The following is a 22117-nucleotide window of genomic DNA, read 5'->3' as shown; positions in this document are numbered from 1 at the left end:
CTCCACCCTGCCCCAGGCTCAAGTTGTAGGCTGACAGATTTGCCAGACGTGAAAACTATCAGACCTAGGTTTTAGGGTATCAGACAGAGCCTCTAGGGATGTTTTTTCAGAAGGCATTAGGTTGGACATTCAGCAGTATATCTCCACCTCTATAAAATGGAGTAACTTCATAACTTTGCTTTTAAGTGACTGGCTAGTAAAGTGAATTTAGGCCTCTTCTTCAGAGCAGACAGGACCACGGGTGCTAGGAATTTCTTTGACTTGGTCATTTTAGAGTCATTCCTCTATACGATTTCAAAAAGTAACAATTGGTAATCCTAAATATGTTGGCATATCACCACCCAAATACTCACCTTTCTTTGGAATCTTTAATGTAAGTGTCAATGAGGAGACTATACATTTCAGAATGGATGTTTTCCATGGCAATTTGGAAGCCATAGAAACAACGGGCTTCCGTAATCTGAACTTCCTGGCTAAACCGCTCCACCTAGTGGTAAAACACAAAGATCAGTTTAAGGAAAATCTACCAGCAGCAACTCAGTCAAGGAACACTGGTTGCGTCACACTTCCTCTTTTGTATCATCGTAAGGTAGAAATAGCAATTCATTCTTTTTAATTCATTGCAAGGAGGATGCACTCAACAAGACATATGCAACCAAATTATTAAAACAGCAAAGCCACAAAAAGGAGAGCAAATAGGTAGCTACCAGGGTCGTAGATCTATTACTACCACTTAACATTGTCTTTGAGCTTCTCTACAGTTGGGGGAAAAAAATACCATGAGGAAGAAATAACTGCAAAGTATATTATAGGACAGGAAATGCCATGGAATATACATACTAGCTTACAGATATATACGCATTCAGTGTGGAAAAATTTAAAAGACGAAAAAAGAAAATTATTAGTTCTCTTAAGTCTTGAAATGCATAAAAGTAGACTTTATTTTTGGAAACTCACCAAGTTTTCATTTACTATGCCATCACTTGCTGCAAAGAAGGCCAGAACATGCGAAATGAAATATCTCTCCTCAGGCTTCAGGGCTTCCCAGTGCTGCATGTCCTTGGAAAGGTCCACCTGGAGTACAGAAGTTCACAAGGGGTTCAAACGTGCAGGACCTCACACATATGCGTAATTCTTCAACTTTAAGTCTACTAGTATCGCTTGATTAATATACCCCTCATGCACTTTGCCAGTGAGAACATCTAATATCCTCCCTCTGTGGGCAAACATTCCCAAGAGGAACATGAGGAAAGCAAAGCACATTTCAAACAAGTTATAACCGGCACTGCAGGGGTCTTCCTCTGGAGTTAGGGGCAATGCTTCCAACTGTCTTTTAAGTCTCCTGTTTCCTGAATGCGATTACCTCCTCAGCTGTCCAAAAGGAAGCCTCAGCTTTCTTATACATCTGCCAAATATCATGGTATTCGATAGGAAAGATGACAAAGCGGCGGGGGTTTTCTTTCAGAAGTGGTTCATCCTCCACACTGGGGGCAGATAGCTTAGGGTTCTGCTGGGGGAGAAAGGATGGAAAATGTAAAGTATAGGGCGAACCACGAAATTGTCTTTTTTTTAAGCAAAGTATGTCCAGTTATCGGGAATTTCATGCGGTTTAATGTATGTCGCTTGTCACACATGGGTTCTGTACATAACAGAGCAGGACTATAGTAGAGACATAATAGGAAAATGTCCAGATGTGTAAAGTAGTAAATGATCGGGAAGAGACTTTGGCGGGAAAGGAGCGCGGGCCCGGGAGGGGGTAGGGTTTGAGAGGAGACAATGAGGCTTTGGCGCCAAGAGCAGGCTCCTCCTGCACCGCCTTCCTGCAGCGCCCCCTCGCCGGGCGCCCCCAGCCCGCCTACTCACCGGCTCGGCGGGCTCCTGGAAGATCCTCCTCGCGGTCTTGCTGGCCAGCACGCGGGTCCCGCTGAGGGACGGGGGCTGCAGGGAGACGCGCGGTGAGAGGCCTGCCCGCGTCCTACAGGACCCCGCCGCCCTTGCCCGCCCCTCGCCCCTGCGCGCTCACAGTGTTCTCCTTGTCCGCCAGGCTGAGCCCCTTCATAGGCGAGAGCTGGAGGGGATGCTGCTGCTGCGGGTCAGCGATGGTGGCGAGCGGGACGCGGACGGAGAGCATGGCTGCGTACGATTCGGCAAGGTGGGGCTGCGCGCAGGTCCGGGAAGCCGCGGCACGGCGGCGCTGGGAATTTAAAGCATCCCTCACAGGCGTGCGCCGTGGGCGTGGCCGCTTCCCATTGGATGGATGCTGGCCACGCCTCCCGTAGCAGATTCCGGAGCTGTGCGCGGACGCCGGTCACCCCTGCTCTCCTGGGACCCTCGGGATCTATCCCTCCCGGGCCTCTGTGGGCCGCAGGCTGGGCTGGGGGCGCCACCGCCCATATCCCCGAGAGCCCCATTGGACAAAGGCTGCAGGCCCTGCGCGCTCCGGTGGCCCTGGCGCGCGCGGGCACTCTCTCGTACCGGAAAGGTTTAGGATTGAATGAAGCAACGCGATTGGAGCCCGCCCGCCGGAGAGCGGGAGAGGATTCCCCACCCCGCCGAGCCCCACCTCTCTGAAAACGTCTCTTGAACCCGTTTCGCGGTTCCGGGTAACTGGTTTTGCAAATGAGGTTGGTGCAAATGCCAGTACAAAGCCCCTGGCTGCGAGGGAACGTGGCTCCGGCGATTTAGATACGTGTACCTGGGTGGGGGTGCAAGCAGGGTCCCTGAGGTCGGGCAAATGTGTGGGGTGGTCGGTGGTGACCGTACTGTCCAAACGGTTAGGGGTGCGGGCTGCTGAGTCACTAGGACACGTCATCTGACAAAGATTTGGTGCCCTCGTCGGTAAATTGGGCCTCGTAGCCATACCTGACCTGTGGGATTACTAATAAAATGAAGGGATTAAATGAGATAATTCACGTAAAATGCGAAGTCTTTTGCAAACTTTCAAGTCAATAGCAGAGAGAGGGCCTTTGGTGCAGTGTCCCCCTGAAATCGTGTCTGCTGTCGGACCCCTGTCCTCTATGTCGACATTGTTTTAAAAATTGCAAACTGAGCAAAAATTCCTGAGAAAAAGTTCAGAGAATGATTGAAGAACTAGGAATTCATTTACTGCCTATTGGGCATCAAAGAGCCTAAAGAGGGGGTTGAAAACCTCCATTCGGGTGAGGGTGGGGACATGAACTCAGTAACAGTTCTCATTTTACTTCGTACGCGGTCTTTCAGATTTGCCAGAGACGTCTGCTCTGCATCTGGCAAAACGCCAGAAGTGATTGAAGTGAAAGAAGTGTTAAGATCCAGGGAAAAAATGATTAACCAGGAAAAGCTCCAACAGCTGTACACAGTCAGGGTTGTCTCTGAGTGAGACTGGACTTTTTACCATGTCTTTTCTAGATATAATACTTTAAAGAGGTGGGGGGTAGAGAAGATACCCTCCCCACAGAGGTCTATTTCTCTTAAAGTACTGTGTTTAAAGTATTCTCTAGCCTCAGAAGAAAGACCAATGACCATCACATCTCTTAGACAAAGCAACAACTAAAACTTTGGTCTGTCATCATTTGTTTTAAAGCAACTCGCAGACATTTCCATTTCCCCTTCAGCATGCACCTCCAGAAAATGGATACTTTTACTGAAGATGTGATAATGGCTTTATCAGCCGTAAAACTAACAGAACTATCAGTGATTCCTTGGTGTCCGCTAATACCTAATGAACATCCAGTTTCGGGTAATCAGTATCCGACGTACTCCTTTTGGTTGCTGTCCCAGGCACCGTGTACTTTTCAGCTCCTGCTATACTCTGTATGCACAGGAACTGTAAAGTGTAACTCTGTGAGCTAGGCAGAAGCTATTATTTCATTTTCGGTAGAACTGCCACGAGGCAGCGGGGGGGAAAGCCGCCATCCTCCCCCTCACCGCCTCCCACCTCTGAGTCATTCGGGCATGTCCCGTCCTCCCCCTACATCGGGTTTTTACTGCTCTCACTTTACAAAGGAGGAAGCAGGGGTAGAAGTCTACGTGGTTCTGCCGAGCGGTCACGCCGGGAGGAGACAGCCGGGTCGGGGTTCTGGTCTGCAGCTCCCCCTCTCTTTGCCTGGGTACCGGAGACGCAAAGGGCCCGGGCGGACCAGGCTGCCCAGTCCGGGGGAGAGAGGACGCTCCCCGCAGCGGCCTAGCGCCAAGCCCTGGGATCCGCCTGCGATCTTCTTCTTTTCCCTTCCGCGCGCGATTTGACAGCTACTCCGCTACTGGTCCGCGAGACGGAGACTCCGCCCCCAACTTCAGAGAGGCTGCGCTCTTCCAAGGCTGTGGGATCCTACGCCGAGCCCCCGCAAGCTCCGCCCCCGCTTCCGCAGCCCGCGCTCCGGCCGCCACGCCCCCAGCAGTTGCACTTTTACCGTCTCGCGCGGGAGGGTGCGGTGACCTCTATGGGGCCCCTCACACCACACCAGGCGGCGTCACTGAGGCCCGGGGAGCTCAAGTGATTTTTCCCAAAGCCACTCATCCCTCTATATACCTGACACCATGCTGGGGACTGTCACAATAATACTAATGATAACTCCACAGCCACTGGGCACCTGGACCACTGGACCAGGTGATTTACACTTTTAATCCAGGCGACAGTGTGAAGTGGGTGTTTTTAGCTCTGTTCTTTAGATGAGACTAAGGCCTGAGAGGCCAGGAGGGTGCCCACGGTCACACAGCCCCTTACATTATGCAGCTGGAACTTTTCTCTCCCAACGTTTTATTAAGAATATTTTCAACATACAGAAAAATGGAAAGAAGTCTACAGTGTTCACCCACCACCTAGGATTCAACGGTTGTTTCCCTCTGCCATATTTGCTTTATCCCTCTTTACGGGTGTGTGAGGCTTTTGTTTTTTCTGGATCTTTTTTTTTTGAATAAATATATTTGATTTATATTTTTTTAATTTTTGGTTGCGTTAGGTCTTCGTTGCTGCATGTGGGCTTCTCATTGCAGTGGCTTCTCTTGTTGCAGAGCATGGGCTCTAGATCGCGGGCTCAGTAGTTGTGACGCACGGACTCAGTTGCTCCGTGGCATGTGGGATCTTCCTGGACCAGGGCTCGAACTCATGTCGCCTGCATTGGCAGGCGGATTCTTAACCACTGCACCACCAGGGAGGCCCTTTTCTGGATCATTTGAACGTGGGTTGTAGATATGACACTTCACCCCGAGATATTGCAGTGTATTGCACAAGTAGCTCCTAAAAATAAGGACATTCACTAACATAACCACAGTACCATACTCAGACCTAAGAAAACTAACATTATTTCTCTAATATCACCTAATATCTAGTCCATAATCAAATTTCCCCAGTCATTTCAAATATGTCTTTTAATTTGGTTTGTTCATTTTTGATACAGGATCCTATTAAACGCATGCATTACATTTGGTTATTGTGTCTTTTTAGTCTCTTATTTTTTTTAATACAGTTCTTGAATTTATCACAGAGTTTTATTTGCCTTGGGGCATTCTTTTTTTGGCTGCGTTGGGTCTTCGTTGCTGTGCAGGCTTTCTCTAGTTGCGGCGAGTGGGAGCTACTCTTCATTGTGGCGTGCCGGCTTCTCATCGCGGTGGCTTCTCTTGCTGCGGAGCACAGGATCTAGGCACTTGGGCTTCAGTAGTTGTGGCTCGCAGGCTCAGTAGTTGCGAGCTCTAGAGCACAGGCTCAGTAGTTGTGGTGCTCGGGCTTAGTTGCTCTGCAGCATGTGGGATCTTCCCAGACCAGGGATCAAACCCATGTCCCCTGCATTGGCAGGCAGATTCTTAACCACTGCGCCACCAGGGAAGTCCCTTTTTAGTCTCTTTTAATTCAAACAACTACTCCATTTTTTTCCCCCATGAGGTTGACTTTTCAAAGTTCAGGCCAGTTTTCTTGTAGAATGTCCCACATTCTACATTTGCCTGATGTGTCTCCACAGTGTCACTTAATTTGTTCTGTTAATCCCTGTTTTTACTGTAAACTGAAAGATCTAAAGGCTTTATTAGATTTAGCTTATCTTTTTTTTGTACATAAGCTAAAAACTACCATTTGAACCATTTTCAAGCATGCAGTTCAGTCATATTAAGCACATATACAGCCTTATGCAACCATCACCACCATCCGTCTTCAGAACTTTTTATCATCCCATTAAACACTAGCTCCCCATTCCTCCCTCCCATCAACCTCTTGTAAAAACCATTCTACTTTCTGTGTGAATCCGAGTACCTCGTACAAGTGCGATCTTACATTATTTGTCCTTTTGTGTCTGACTTTTTTCACTCAGCATAATGTCTTCAGCATTCATCCATGTTGTAGCTTGTGTTAGAATTTCATTCCTTTTTAAGGCTGGATAATATTCCAGTGCGTGGATATCCCACAGTTTGTTTATGAGGTTTCCTTTCTGCAATCCGTCAGCCCCTTCCCACCATGGAGTTCTTTTGTTTCCCAACTACTAGGAAGCAAGGTCAACCCTCCTCTAAACTGAGCTACTCCCTGTGTGACTCCAGAGCACCTCCTTCTTCTTTCTGAACTTGACATTCCGCTTTCAGACCTTCAGGATGCTCAGAGTTCTCTGTTAAGGAAAAAGCATTCCCGGGAAGCAGGAAGATGGAATACTTCATTCCAGGCTGACTTGTTGGCCGTGGAATCTCAAGAGCGAGGCAGTGGGCTGAGGCTGGGTTGGGTCCGCCTCCCTCTGCCCTCCAGTCTCTCTGCCAAGGGACTTCGGCCTCCACACATCTATTTCCTCCTTTGCAAACGCACTCCCCAACTTACCCCGGTGTCCCCATCTTTCCCTCCCTCCTCCAGGCAGGGCCTTTCCCTGCTCTCCTGTCAGCCCTGCTCCCCTGTCAGCCCTGCTCCACTGTCAGCCCTGCTCCGCTGTCAGCCCTGCTCCGCTGTCAGCCCTGCTCTCCTGTCAGCCCGGCTCTGGTCTTCCTGGGCCCAGGTCAAGCCCCTCCCCTGAAGGCTGTGTCTCTGCCCCTTTCAGGCTGTGTCTCTGCCCCTTTCAGGCTGTGTCTGAAGGAGAGGATTTCCCACAGACTGACTTGAAAAAGAAAGAAAAATAGGAATGTAAGGCCAGGATTTTGCAGGCCCAGGGTTAGTTTATTTCCTTACCAAGTTCAGCTTTCTGTTGGCTTATTACTGAATAATCTCTTCGCTAATAGCCTCCTTTCCTGGATAAGGAGGCCACACTATCGACTACTTTCTAAGTATAACGGTGTGTGTATGTGTGGGTGGGTGTGTGTGCGTGTGTTTTGGGGAATGGGGGTGCAGCCAACTTTAATGTTATTCTGAACTGGTAGACATAGAGCAACCTATGCAAATAGGACGCAATTCCTTCTTTTCCTGAGTGAGTAGGGGGCAGGGAAAAGCACGATCAGCTCCAGCATAGAGATAAATCTCCCTAGGCCACCGCCCACCATCTTAGCTAAATAATAGCTTTAGGAGGGGGAGAAACAAAGCCCAGGAGAATCAACCCTGCAAAGCCCTGATGATTCACTTCCTAGAAGTTAAGCTGCTTTTAGACTAGATCAGTGTAGTGGAATTAAGGGACCAACACTGGATTCAGGTCTGAATTCGTGTCACTTCTTATTTATTAGATGACCTTGGACAAGTCACTTGATATATCTGAGCCTGTTGCTTTACTGATAAAATGATTGTGATCATTTCTACACCACAGGGTGAGCCTAAGGACTAAATGGGGCAGAATATTTAGTTCAATCGTTTCCATTTAGCTAGCCTAGCTGAATTCTCTTAGTCCTTTAGAATACAAAACTCAAGTTACTCCAATGTGTTTTTCTTCGTTTCCTACTTCAGTTCATGTCCAGGTCCTCAGTTAACTATAGCCCTGGAGTCACTATTCCAGCTCCTCCGTCCACATCTCTTTTCTGTCTCCTGCCCATCACCACCACATGGCTCATTTCATGCCGGTGAGCAAAGCAGAAGCTGCACCTACCACCCAAGCCAGAGGGCCCTGCTGCACTCCCTGGCCATCACAAGTGGGGGGCCAGGCTTCCTCCAAGGAGACGAAGGGGTGACTCATTAGGAAGAGGGGACCAGGCCCAAGTGTCTCAACTCAACAAACACCCCATGCCTCCTGGCCTAATTCCTACTCCCATGGAAGCATCAATTCCCTGACATTCTGACCCGACACCTGTCCTAACTAGCCAGGTCTAATAACATCCAGGTCAGATAACATCCGTGCTAAAGGGTGTCACCCCCCCACCCCGCCCCGACACACCAGCTGCACACTACGTGCCTGGCCTGGGGGCGGCGCCTTGACTACTCTCTCCAGTCCTGGTGCCTGTGCTGTGGGGCTGCCCCGTCACCCCTCGGCTAGTCATTGTCGCCTCTGTCTGAGTCGCCCTCCTAGGCAGTCAGGTTGAGTGTGGGCAGGGGCAGGAAGGAGGCAGTTCCCCTGAGTGAGCACACACTGGTTGAATTAAAAGAACGAGGAAGAAGACGCATCATGGCACAGAGGTCTGGAACCTAGATTATGAATCCCAGCTACACCAGGAAGTATTTCCAGAGGACTCTTACCCATCATCCTGCAAACTTAGGTTAAACCCGGCCTTACACTGGACCAGATTCAAGCACAGTCTTGGCCCTCAAAAGCAATGAGATTCATGGGGGAGCCTGGGTCAAAAGCCCAGATTTTCTCATATTTGGTGAGCAAGAGGACATTTTTGAAATTCACCTTTTCATGGTTCGGAGGGTAGTAGCATTTGCTGAAGAGAGTGTCTCTTCTTGGATTAAATGTTAGCTCTTTAAAAATCTGTTTTAAAAATCAAATTAGGGCTTCCCTGGTGGCGCAGTGGTTGAGAGTCCGCCTGCCAATGCAGGGGACGTGGGTTCGTGCCCCGGTCCGGGAAGATCCCACATGCCGCAGAGTGGCTGGGCCCATGAGCCATGGCTGCTGAGCCTGCGCGTCCGGAGGCTGTGCTCCGCAACGGGAGAGACCACAGCAGTGAGAGGCCCGCGTACCACAAAAAAAAAAAAAAAAAATGTTGTTAAGTATGGAGAATAATCTAATTTTTAATTTTTTGAGCAATTGCCATATTGTTTTCCACATTGGCTGCATCATTTTACATTCCCACCGAGAGTGCACAAGGGTTCCAATTTCTCTACCTCCTCACCAACATTTGTTATTTTATTTTTTTTTAGAAAATAATAACCGTTGTGGCTTTGATGTACATTTCCATCATTAACTTTTATAGGAGTATTTTAATAGGTGGACGATGTAGAGTTTGGAATAAAACTGATACTGTTATCTGCTGCATATCACATAACCCTACTTAGTGAAAAAGGTTGAAAAAGTTCAACTAGAGACCAGATTCATTTCTTGGTTTTTTTTGGGGGGGGGTTGTTTGTTTTTTTGAGATACGCGGGCCTCTCACTGTTGTGGCCTCTCCCATTGTGGAGCACAGGCTCCGGACATGCAGGCTCAGCGGCCATGGCTCACAGGCCCAGCCGCTCCGCGGCATTTGGGATCCTCCCGGACCGGGGCACGAACCCGTGTCCCCTGCATCAGCAGGCGGACTCTCAACCACTGCGCCACCAGGGAAGCCCAGAGACCAGATTCATTTGAGGTGGGACATTGAAACGGAGGTGACGTGACTTTAGTGCACGGCCTTTGGAGCCAGACACGCCACGGTGGATCCTCCCTGCCACAGCCTAGCTGTGTAACTGAGCAAGTTGCTTTTTCAGCAAGCTTTACCTCCCTCATCTGTAAAATGGGGATTCATGCTGTGGTAGGATATTGTGAGTCTTAAATGGGAATTCATGGCAGATCTAGCGCAGTGCTTGGCACGTCGTGATCCTCAATAAATGGTAGCTGTTAGGATGCCTGTGAGCTTTGCTCCAGGGGTTTCCAAGACCCCACCCCGTACCCCCCATCCAAAAGCTCCACCACTGTGTTGCTTCAGGAGACCCAGCAGAGGTGCCGCTGTCCTCTCCCTGCCTGTGCCTGATGGGAAGCTTATCTCGGCTCAGCGCCGTGCGGTGCAGGGAGATTAGACAGGTTGGTGGCTGGGCCTGGCAGATGCACATTTTAAAAAACCTGCAGAATCACATTTAGGGTGGGTTGACACAACCCAAAGTGGCAAGAAAATGTTCCAGGAAGTATGGGGACAGGATGAGGTCATGGAGAGAGTGTGGACAGGGGGCCAAGATGCCTGGGTTCCACACTCAGCGCTGGTCCTGACGCACTTTGCCTTCATCTGTCTCGTCCCACACAAAGCAGAAGTGCAAGTCCTTACAAGGCCCACAAGGCTCATGGGGTTTAAGCCGGTCAGTTCCCCACCTGTCTTCCTTGCCCTTGAATATGTGGGAGAGGCACATGACCTTGGTAATTTCTAGTTTCTTGACCCATTCAGGAATGGCAACCAACTCAAACCTTCCTAAGGAAGCCCGATTTCAGGCTGATCGTGGGGGGCAGGGGGAGGGCGAAGAGAAGCTCTGACTTTTGCTGCATTTGGAGCTTGGAGAATTAAGCCTGAGGCTCTTGGGAGCACAGAGTGGGAAGTGGAATCAATGTAGAGGAAAGCAGAACAGAGATGGAGAGGGAGACTGTTAGTTAGAACTCTTTTGGCTGCAAGTGATGGACACTTAAGCATAAAGGGTGTTACTGGTTTATATGCCTGAACAGTTCGAAGTAGACGGACGTCCCGCCATGTCTGCCCCCAGCACCTGCGGCACCCTCAGCTTGGCCCCTGCCTTTGTCCTCCACCCCGTCTCTGGGGCGGTCATTTGGCTGTGCTCCTGCCCACCCCCCTGTCGGCTTAATACCTGAACATCTTCCTATGGGTGGCAGCCCCACCTTTCTCTCCCCCCTGCCCCTCCTAAGACAAGGATGTGTGGGTGAGACCCTCCAGCTCTGCTTTGACACAGGAAACTATTCAAGGAGAGCTCAAAACAGTGCAGGAAAGGTCTAAACACCACTTAATGTTAGCTTGAATAGAAAAAAAATTCAACTGATATTTAGTTCTTTAAAATCTGAACTTTTGGGCTTCCCTGGTGGTGCAGTGGTTGAGAGTCCGCCTGCCAATGCAGGGGACACGGGTTCGTGCCCCGGTCTGGGAGGATCCCACATGCCGCGGAGCGGCTGGGCCCGTGAGCCATGGCCCCTGAGCCTGCGGGTCCGGAGCCTGTGTTCCGTAACGGGAGAGGCCACAACAGTGAGAGGCCCGCGTACCGCCAAAAAAAAAAAAAAAAAGAGGTCCTACCTGTCACCACTGCCCTGGACGGTGTGTCCCCAATAAATGTTCACTGAACTAATAAAAGCCTCTAGCAGATTATACATCCTCAGTTCAATTACCAAACTTTCCTCACGAGCTCTAGGGAATAATTATCTTTTTCCTTTCATTCTCTGGAAAAATGTATTTTGGATTTTAAACAGTTGCCTTTTACAAATGCATTATGAGCTCACATTCTTTGAGTGCTTGTTATGGGCTAGACGCTGTTCTGTGCTGATAGCTTGACAGGCATTACCACATTTTATTTTATTTTTATAAATTTATTTATTTATTATTTTATTTTATTTATTTTTGTCTCTGTTGGGTCTTCGTTGCTGCATGCAGACTTTCTCTAGTTGCAGCGAGTAGGGGCTACTCTTCATTGCAGTGCCCAGGATTCTCATTGCGGTGGCTTCTCTTGTTGGGGAACGTGGGCTCTAGGCATGCGGGCTTCAGTAGTTGTGGCTCGCGGGCTCTAGAGCGCAGGCTCAGTAGTTGTGGTGCATGGGCTTAGTTGCTCCGTGGCATGTGGGATCTTCCCAGGGCTTGAACCCGTGTCCCCTGCATTGGCAGGTGGATTCTTAACCACTGCGCCACCAAGGAAGCCTACCACATTTAATTTTATTCACTTCTCACAACAACACGATGAGGCAGGTGTTATTAATACCCATTTGACAGATGAGGAAACTGAGGCACAGTGAGATTAAGCTACACAGATGGTGCAGACCAGATTCACACCTGAGTGTCTCCATTTCCAAGGTGCCACTGCTCCATAAAGCTAACACTTTAGAACAGACCCCATTTCTGTGTTGGCCTTGGCTGGACGGTGTGCCTGTGACATTTTTCTGCTCTGGAAAAGGAAACACAGCAGAACAGTTCTGTGGACAATTTGCCCATGCTTATCCCTGGAGAGAAAAAGTGGCTGTCACATACCCCTTCTCTCACACTAATCACTGACTCAACAAATAGTTACCAAGGGCCAAGCACTATTCTAGATGCTGGGGTCATCACCGGGAACAACAGTAGGGGGAGCTGTGTGCAGTATGGAAACAGAAAAATCCCGTCCCTGGGAGCTGTATTCTAGCAGGAGGAAAACCGAAGGAAATTATCAACATGATTAATAAGTATATCAAACTTATGTTAGAAGGAGAACGGGCTATGGAAAGAAAATAGAGCAAAATAAAGAGCTGAAGTGTAAGAGGGGAGATCTAATTTAAAATAAGCCTCCCTGCAATGATAGGGAGACTGGGGGCAGGTGTGAGCCATGCAGATTTCTGGAAGAATGACACAGACACAGTCAGTGGAAAGGTGCGTGTGTGTCTGGTTGAGGCCGAGCAAGGACTCCAGCGAGGCTGGAGCGAGATAAGGAAGGGCAATGGAGGTAGTCCAAAGTGGCCAGATTCTAGATATGTAGTTGGAAGGCAGAACAAAGGGAATCTCCGGTGGTCTGAAGGTGGGATGTGAGAGAGGAGGAGTCAAGGAGGACCCCAAGTGACTGAGTGGCTGGAATAATAAAGAATTTAGAATGATGCTGTAGCAACAAGAAGAGGCCAGCTGTTCTCTTCTCTGTAGCCCATGGCCTCTGTGGACCTTTGCCCAGTGGTCTGGGTGGCATGCCTGTGCCAGAGTTATAGGGGTAAAGACAGAAGGCAGTATGACAAAACTATTTTACAGTGTACCAAGATATGGAAGCCAGCACCTCCTTTTATTTCCATGAAGGAAAATACACAATGCTTTAAACTTTTTATTTTGAAATACTTTTAGGCTGATAGAAGATAGTACAGAGTTTCCATACTGCACACAGCTCCGCCTACTGTTAACACATGGCATAACCACAGTACAGCTACAAAAATAAGACATTAGGGCTTCCCTGGTGGTGCAGTGGTTGAGAGTCCGCCTGCCGATGCGGGGGACACGGGTTCGTGCCCCGGTCCGGGAAGATCCCACGTGCCGCAGAGCGGCTGGGCCCGTGAGCCATGGCCGCTGAGCCTGCGCGTCCGGAGCCTGTGCTCCGCAACGGGAGAGGCCACAACAGTGAGAGGCCCGCGTACTGCCAAAAAAAAAAAATAAAAAGACATTAACGTTGGTGCAATACTACTAAAACTAAAAACTGCAGACTTTACTCACATTTCCCGAGTTTTCCCCCTACTGTTGTTTTTGTGATACAGGACCCCTCCCTGTGTTTTGTTGTCATGTCTCCTTACTCTCCTCCAATCTGAGACAGTTTCTCGGTCTCTTTGGCAATTGCCAGGCATCTCTCTCCTTTCTTCTTGGGCCCCAGGTCTGGGCAGGAGTCTGGGGCCGGGGTGAAGCTCTGCCTGCCCACCCAGGGAGCCTGCCCAAGAGAGGAGCAGCCCAAGCTGGGTCTCTCCCTGGCCTGGGCCACTGCATTGGTCCACAGCTCACTGGAGCTCCTAGCCCAGGGACCACCAATCCCTGGTCACCACGGCCACTTCTGATCAACAGAGCTGGGCCTGAAAGGCAGCAAAACGTCCCCCTTGTGTTGCCTGTTTCCCCAACAGAGCACAGATGGTTAAGGAAAGGGTGGGCCCTCCTGAACTCTGTCAGGATCAAAACACTGACTCTGAAATTTGCCCTGAAGCTGAAGAACACTGCAGCCAGTAAGGAGAGGCCCGTCTGCTTCTCCGCGTCCCTCCCACCCTCCTCACCCCCTCGCCCCCTTTCACCCAACCAGGGACCCAGAGTTCCGCAGTGTGCAGCCAGAGAGTGAGCTCCTGGAGGCACAGTTTGGAGCTAAGACCACAGGGATGCTGCTGGCACTGTTCAAGTCAGGAAGAGGCTGATGGCCCAGTTACCATGGCAACCAAAGTTTGCTTTCAGGGCAGCTGGTGTTCAGTACTTATTTGTTGTTTTTTTTGTGGGGGAGGGTTGCACTTCAAAATTTTGTATTTATTTTAGTTTTGGCTGCGTTGGGTCTGCGTTGCTGCATGCGGCCTTTCTCTAGTTGCGGCGAGCGGGGGCCACTCCTCATTGCGGTGCATGGGCTTCTCATTGCGGTGTCTTCTCTTATTGTGGAGCACGGGCTCTAGGCGCACGGGCTCTAGGCTCGCGGGCTTCAGTAGTTGTGGCATGCGGGCTCAGTAGTTGTGGCGCACGGGCTTAGTTGCTCCGAGGCATGTGGGCTCTTCCTGGACCAGAGATCAAACCCCTTGTCCCCTGCATTGGCAGGTGGATTCTTAACCACTGCGCCACCAGGGAAGCCCCGTGGATAGCACTTTTTGATCACTTACTTTGTGCCCTGTTCTTGTGTGTATGTGTTTTTAATTTATTTATTTTGGGCTGTGTTGGGTCTTTGATGCTGAGCGCAGGCTTTCTCTAGTCGCGTCCAGCGGGGGCTACTCTTCATTGAGGTGTGCAGGCTTCTCATTGCAGTGGCTTCTCTTGTTGCAGAGCACGGGCTCTAGGCGCGTGGGCTTCAGTAGTTGTGGCTCATGGGCTCAGTAGTTGTGGCGCACGGGCATAGTTGCTCCGCAGCATGTGGGATCTTCCCGGACCAGGGATCGAACCCGTGTCCCCTGCATTGGCAGGCAGATTCTTAACCACGGCACCACCAGGGAAGCCCTGCTCCTCTTTCAAAACCCAGCTCTGGTGTTTTCTCCATGATACTTTATTGACCTCTCCTAGACTTCTTTTTTTTTTTTTTTTTTTTTTTTTGCGGTATGCAGGTCTCTCACTGTTGTGGCCTCTCCTGTTGCGGAGCACAGGCTCCGGACGCGCAGGCTCAGCGGCCATGGCTCACGGGCCCAGCCGCTCTGCAGCATGTGGGATCTTCCCGGACCGGGGCACGAACCCGTGTCCCCTGCATCGGCAGGCAGACTCTCAACCACTGCGCCACCTGGGAAGCCCTCTCCTAGAATTCTTAACTCACGTAAGTTGTTTTTCGTCTGATTTTGTACCTATTTCACATTTCTCTCTTTATTTTAATTGTTCAACAGAGCTGTCTCTCTTGCTGGTCCCTGAGTTCCTGGAAGGCAGGGATCATGGATCAGTTATTTGTATATTCCCCAAATTTACCATATGGTAAGTGCTTTGCAAATGTTTGTAGAGTTGAATTAAATTGCATCTACATACAAGGGGTGTATCCTTGTTCAGACAGATTGAGTTTCTTTTCTGATGATTTTATTCTGGTATAAGTTTGCTTTCAGTTTAAATAATCAAAACATATTTGGATAAGTATTCTTGAGTGGATCAAAAATAACTTTTAATATATTCCTAGTGTTGATACTTGCAAAAAATTGAAAAGATTTTTATTTGTATAAAAAAGATTTTTATTTGTATTCAAATAAGGAAGGGAAATGCTCTTAATATTTTATCTGTAAGGAAAAAATACAATCTAGAAGTAGAAAAGTAAAGGTGACTTTCAGATCTAGTTTCTGGTTCATACACAAGAAGGAATTTAAACATTGGGAAGGCTGATTTGTCTAGAAGAACCTTTTTACTTTGGGTTTCGTAACTCAGCAATCTCACCTGGGGGCCCAGGTGAGCATACTGAGTTATGTGTGAAGGCAGAAATAAGTTACTAAAAGTTGTAGGTGGTTAATATTAACTTCCTTTTCTTTCATGAATAAACCCTATCATCCAGGACTAATGGGTGAAACCCAGAGGAATTTCAACTAAACCAGGGCTCCACACACTTTCTGTAAAGGGCCAGATGGTACATGTTTTAGGCTTCATAGGACAAATAGTCTCCAGGGATTGAACCCTCACCCTTGGCAGTGAAAGTGCACAGTCCTAACCACTGGACCTCCAGGGAACTCCTTTTTTTTTTTTTTTTTTTTTTGACAAATGGTCTCTGAAGCAACTACTCAAACCTTCATACACTAGAAGTGTTAACTTTCTGAGAAATGTAGGAAAGCAAATTTGCTTCTTTTATTACTCAGAGATTTTATGTGGCTTATTGTATTAGTAAGGGTTCTCAGAGAAATAGAAGCAATAGGATACATACAGAGATGTATATAAGAGGAGACTTATTCCAGGCATTGGCTTACAGGGTTAGAGAGGCTGAGAAGTCCCACAGTCTGCCATCTGCTGGCTGGAGACCCAGGAAAGCCGGTGATGTAATCCAGTCTGAGTATAAGGCCTGAGAATGAGGATGGCTGACGTCCAAGGGCAGGAGACTACGTTGCAGCTCAAGCAGAGAGCGAGAATCCTCCCTTCTCCAACTCTTTGTTCTCTTCAGGCCCTCAGCCGCGTTGGTGAGGTGTGTGAGGGCCTCTGCTTTACTGAGTCCAGAATCAAATGCTAATCTCTTCTGGAAACACCCTCCCAGACACACCCAGAAATAATGCTGTGCCAGCAATCTGGGCATCCCTTAGCTCTGCAAGTTGACACATAAAATTAACCACACATCTACCATTAAAGTAACTTTTACTAAAAAAAAAAGAATATATTTAAGACTAACCTTATTATTCAACTTATTCATGTTTAAAATACCCAGTGAGATAGAGTAGGGTGGTCTTTGAAAACTGCAAACCTGACTCTCTGACTCTCCAGGGCCCCGTGTGGCTCACAGAATCGAGTGTCACTGTCTTTACCGTGGAGTATCAGCGAGGGTAGGCTGGATTATACCACAGTAGGAAACACACCCAGTAGAACTCGTTTGGGACAGCGAAGATTTAGTTCTTACCCAGGCTCCACGTCCATCATGAGTTGGCCCCTCAAGGACCCTGGCTGACTGAGCTGCCACCATCTTTAACACAGCCAGTCACTGAGGGACTCTTTCAGTAAGATTGATTGCTCTAGTTCAGAAGAGACACGCTCACTTTTGCTCATGAGTTATTGGCCAGAGATTGCTCCAGGACCACCCAGTCCCCAGGGGGGAAGTACATCCCTCCCACACATCCGGGAAGAAATGTTCACAAAGCAGCACTCACGACCATCAGACGTGGTGTTCTAGATCTGTTATGGTATTTCTCCAGCTTCGTTTCCCATCTGTGACGGGACTAGTTTGTAAGAACATGATTAGGACTTTGTGTTTTGATCCTGTGTGTGTGTGTGTGTGTGTGTGTGTGTGTGTGTGTGTACAGGGATTGGGAGAAATTCTCTGGCATAGAGTGTAAAAAGGTTAGTTTAAAATGAAGCCGTTACCTTAATCACTGAACTACTTAAAGTTCTGGGTCAATAGTGTCAGAGGAACCAGTGGGGCCTTGGTGAGCCCATGCTGCCCTTTGTCTAGGGGGACACAGCTCTGCTCTACAGGGGCAGCTTGGTGAATGGAGCGTGGGTAGGCTGCAGCCTCGACTTGCTGTTTGGTCAGATACTTTTGTGCAGTGAGCAACCTGTGCAACCCTACATGTAGTGCGACCTACTCATCCAGTTGAAAGTCCCATGACCTGGGAATCCCCCCAGACCCAGGCAAGCAGGAATGGTTGGTCACCCTACCTGCATGGTAGCCCTGGATACCGGGGTCATAGTTCCTTATACTCAGAGGTCAGTTTGTCTAGTCTACTAGGTTTCTCATTTATCTGGGCATAGCTCGCGTAATGAAAAGACCCTGGGTTTGAGTCCCAGCTCCGCTACTTACTAGCTTTGAGCTCTTAGGTAGGTCCCCCGCTCTCCTGAGCCTCAGCTTTGCATCCGTAAAATGGAGGAGGTTGATATCCACATCAGAAGGATGCGTTGAGTGGCTCCTTCAGTGAGTTACAGCCTGTAGGGGAACCACGGCAGCTTCTCAGGAAACGGTAGTTGAGGGCACAGAGGAAGAAGGTATGTTCCAGAGGACAAGAGGTCCCTCCCGGCAGGAGGGCTTGTGCAGACAGCTCGCAGGCATTCATCAGGAACGGCTGTGAGCAGGCTGGGACTTTAACTCCACTTTACAAGTTAGAGAGCTGCGAACAAAAGGGTTGAGAGACTTGACGCTTAACCTGAGCTTTAAGCGGAGACCTCTGTGCCGTCAAGCTGATTATCTCACTAGTTAATTCTTAGGTCTCCAGCAAGAAGTGGCGCTGTAAGCATCTTCCCAGCTCTCTGGAACCATAGGCTGTTTCTGTGCAGAACTGACCATCCACACAGGGCCGTTTCCACATTGCAGAGTTGCCATTCATGGTGAGGATGTTTGAGCTTAAAGTTTGACACTTCATGTATGTTACACACTCTTTTTTAGCCAGTGGTATTGCAAAGGTTAACTTCTGTGATAAACAGAGCATGTTAATGGCCACATGTGCACAGGCTTCATCGCCCCCTCCTCACCATTGCCCTCTCCCCTCTCCCCTCCTGCTACACAATTTCCTCGGGGTGATAAATAACCCTGACCAGGCCTGGAATCTGAGTATGCTTTGAGTAGCCTCCAAATCTCCAACTCAAAACTGTGGGTTCGTGGCAGAACCCTCAGCCTGTGGCTTCTGTGCAGCGGCTCTGCAAGGAGAAGAGAACGGGTTCATCAAGGCCAGCAGCCATGGATACTGTACTGCACAGTCACGATGCCTGCCCTGCCCACAGCCCCCGGGAAGGACAGTCTTTCCACACAAGCCATCACCACAGCTCAGTGGGCAGGTGTGAGCACCTGAACCTGGAGGAACGCAACTCCAGAGCGGCCAGCAAACACCCCGTCCACACACGGCTCCCCACTCCAAGTAAAAACTCAGCAGGAAAAGTCTTAGTCACACAGTAGCAGAGTAAGCCACACCAGCGACCTGGGCCTTTCTCCTTATGCGTGGACGGGGTTGGGGAGGATGCACTGTCCGTAGGAAGAGTCCCAGAGCCTCATCTGTCAGAAGGCTGACTACCGTTTCCTCTCCAGCCCCTGACATCATAGCTTAGGTTGTCACTTCTCTTCCTGTTTCATCTGGCAGCTCTCTACTGTAGCTTTCCAGCTTCCAGAAGTGTGTTGAAATCTCTCATTTGTGATTTTCCCTCCTTCCCCATCCCTTTTTTCTTTTCTGAACTTCCTTTTTTAAACTTCAACATCTGCATTTGAGGGGGGTCTCAAGTAACAAGAGAAGCAAACTCTGCCTGATCTGTCATTTTGAACCAGAAGCCCGTAGATGGTTCTCTAAGCAGTGAGAACTGGTCAACTAATGGAGAGTCGGCATCACAAATCCCACTTTCCATCCTTTGTTCAAACGGGGTATAAGTCATCCGTGTTTTACCGCATAGGGCCAGAATCTTTTACTATGTTATAGAACGGGCCAAATCAGTCATGATGTAAACATGCTAACTCTGAGGACTTAAGATACGTTATTTCTTTTCTTTTTTAAAATTTTTTAATTTTTGGCTGCGTTGGGTCTTTGTTGCTGCATGCAGGCTTTCTCTAGTAGTGGCGAGCCGGGGCATCTCATCGCGGTGGCTTCTCTCGCTGCGGAGCATGGGCTCTAGGCTCAGTAGTTGTGGCACACAGGGCCTAGAGCGCAGGCTCGGTGATTGTGGTGCACGGGCTTAGTTGCTCCGCAGCATGTGGGATCTTCCTGGAGCAGGGATCGAACCCATGTCCCCTGCATTGGCAGGCGGACTCTTAACCACTGTGCTACCAGAGAAGTCCAAGATACGTTATTTCTGAATAAATCTTGCAAAGGAGTTCTGTAACTCATTAATGGTCCTTAATGAATGGTGTTGACTCTCCTTTACAACTTCTCCCACCCCTCTCAGTGGTGAAGGCGTGAAACCAAATGCAAAACTTGGAACTTTGCAAGAAGACAATAGCAACTATATGAGATACTGCTCTCAGAAGGTATGAAGGTATCAGCAATAATTGATAGCACCGTGGCCCTCTCAGTTTACTGATTAAGCATTAAAAATAGAAACATGGCTTGCCTACATTTCAAATGCTATCTCATTTCTCATCTGACTATAAACGCTATCCTTCTGCATGTTCATAATGACGGCCACCTATACAATATCCCTCTCCTATGTAATAGCTAGTGATGGGTCAGGGATGGTGGGAAATCACAGAGGTTCTGAGCAGAGAGATCTACAAGGTTCCTGAGGAAGGGCACTTGAGTGGGGCTTTGCAAGGGGGGCAGGGGTTGCCCGCCCACTGCAATGAGGGTGGTCCTCAGGCTGCGGTAAGGAAAGGACCTGCTTCATCTCCAGATGCCAGGCTAGCCCTGTTGCCAAGGGAAACACCACTCAGGACACATCTCCTGCCGAAAGTATCAACAACTTTCAACAACTATCAACAACTAGAACAACAACTAGTTCTCTTGCAAAGTTTTATTTATTCATTGCAGGATGTTCTTCTTTTCCAGGAGTTTGAGCAGACAGCTCCCACCCTGGGCCTCATCTTCCACCGCCCTCACCAGCCACCACCCCGGTCACTGCATAAAGAAGTCCTTTAGCTGGAGGAGTGTGGCTGCCAGTACGGCTGCTTCCTTAAGAGGGATCAGACCCCATTTTCAAGGTTCCAATATTCCTGGGACTTTGTCAACCCTTTGGGCCAAAGAGATTCTTGTTTATTTCTAGAGATGATCTTAGGTGGCATTGGTCACGTGGGAAAACTCAGGTTGTTTGCTTGTCATGGGAAGCTTCTGATAAAAGCAGTCTGGGTTTTTAGCACAAGTAGATGGAAGCCAGGTCCCCAAATGTAGCTGATTTTAAATGCACTCTCGGAGTGGAAAGGACAGAGGCTTTGGCAGTTACGCTCACTGAAGCTGAGGGAGCCAGACAAGTCTGGGGAAACAGGGCTGGAAGCAACAGTGGTCAGAAAAATCAGTTGCCCTGGGAGGTGAACACAGGGAGCTCTGGGTATATTTAAACTGAGTCACATGACGAGACTCTACTTAGGCAGTAGTAAAACATGTTTTCCTTTAAATGATTAAACTTAGTTGAACTTAGTACAAGAAAGATTTCTTTTCCCTGTGAATGTTTGTCTACCAGGTTTAAAGAGTTTCAAGATGAGATTTGTTTTCTTAAAAAGAAAACTTATATCAATAGCTTCCAAACTAGACACATCTGTGGAATCAGAACACCCAAATGACACCAAATAATGTATGTGGCCCATCTCCTGCATCTGGATGGTTAAGACAGCACATCAAAAAAATGCAAAAACAAAAATAAAGAGGAGTTACAAATACTTCCTTAGTCTCTTGATAATAAAACAAATGGATATAGACTTGAATCCCATGTTTATTCCATTGTCTTGGGCATCAATCTTTCAATGCCTACTCCTGAAGTGATAAAATAGTAAAATTTCAAGTCTACGGTAGGGAAAGTTTAGCCAAAATTTCATTTTAACAATTATTCTGCAATCCCATCTGGATTCAGGTTAAGGTCAAGATGTGAGTTAAACCCAGGATGTTCGAGTTGTCTTGCTTTGGAAAAGTTAGATTTTTTTAAGTAAGCAAGGAAGGGAAAGAAAAAAGTCAAGTCTTAAAATGCAAGCACAACCAACAATAACACCACCGAGTTTGAATTAGACAGCTTCGGCCTTTTTCTTATTTGGGGGTTGGTTCACTTAAAAATAATAAGCGTTTTTCTTTTTTTTTTTACTATCCAATGACCAAAAGCTAGAATTAATTATGATCAGTACCTACTGGCTTTTTCCTTGGGGAGAGAATGCTTTCTCTGTCTCCTTTCAAATTTTTTCTTTCCCCAAAGTAGTTACTTTTTTAATGAGGCTCGGCATTCAAGCACCAGATCTCCTTTGGGGCAGGAGGAGAGGGACGGGAACCCAGGGCCCACCACTGCCTGCTACCGGCTCCCTTGCCTTGCGGAAAGGCTGCAGCGGGGAGTCCGGTCCGGGAGAATCGCCCCCTTCCCTCCGTCTGTCCTCTCTTAGGTCGCGCGAGGGAGCAGCGCAGAAATTGAAGGGTGGGAGGCCCGGCACCTTCATCATCTTACTCCATCCTCAGAGGTATTTTTACCATCCGGCCCCTTCCCCCAACTTAACATGTGAGGAATAGGAGGCTGGGAGAGGTGAAGTCCCCATCGCGCT

General features: G+C 48.6%; 1 protein-coding gene across 3 annotated transcripts in view; it reads right to left on the bottom strand.

Annotated features, from left to right (window-relative positions):
- The window catches only part of RRM2 (ribonucleotide reductase regulatory subunit M2), a 75925-nt gene that overhangs the window by 5269 nt on the left and 48539 nt on the right, over window positions 1-22117 (bottom strand). The window contains exons 1-5 of one of the 3 annotated variants that reach the window (XM_060117014.1): window positions 2024-2199; window positions 1864-1938; window positions 1364-1510; window positions 958-1074; window positions 354-487 (exon numbers count right to left, since the gene is read on the bottom strand). In XM_060117014.1, coding sequence (XP_059972997.1) covers window positions 354-487; window positions 958-1074; window positions 1364-1510; window positions 1864-1938; window positions 2024-2131 — 581 coding nt within the window. In that variant the 5' untranslated portion in view covers window positions 2132-2199. Of the gene's footprint in view, window positions 1-353; window positions 488-957; window positions 1075-1363; window positions 1511-1863; window positions 1939-2023; window positions 2200-22117 lie in introns of those variants that run through there. The other 2 variants (XM_060117013.1, XM_060117015.1) reach the window with 2 other exon arrangements.

The sequence above is a fragment of the Mesoplodon densirostris genome, chromosome 14 (genome assembly GCF_025265405.1).
Source record: "Mesoplodon densirostris isolate mMesDen1 chromosome 14, mMesDen1 primary haplotype, whole genome shotgun sequence".
Lineage (NCBI taxonomy): Eukaryota > Metazoa > Chordata > Mammalia > Artiodactyla > Ziphiidae > Mesoplodon > Mesoplodon densirostris.
This window is presented reverse-complemented; position numbering and strand designations above follow the sequence as displayed.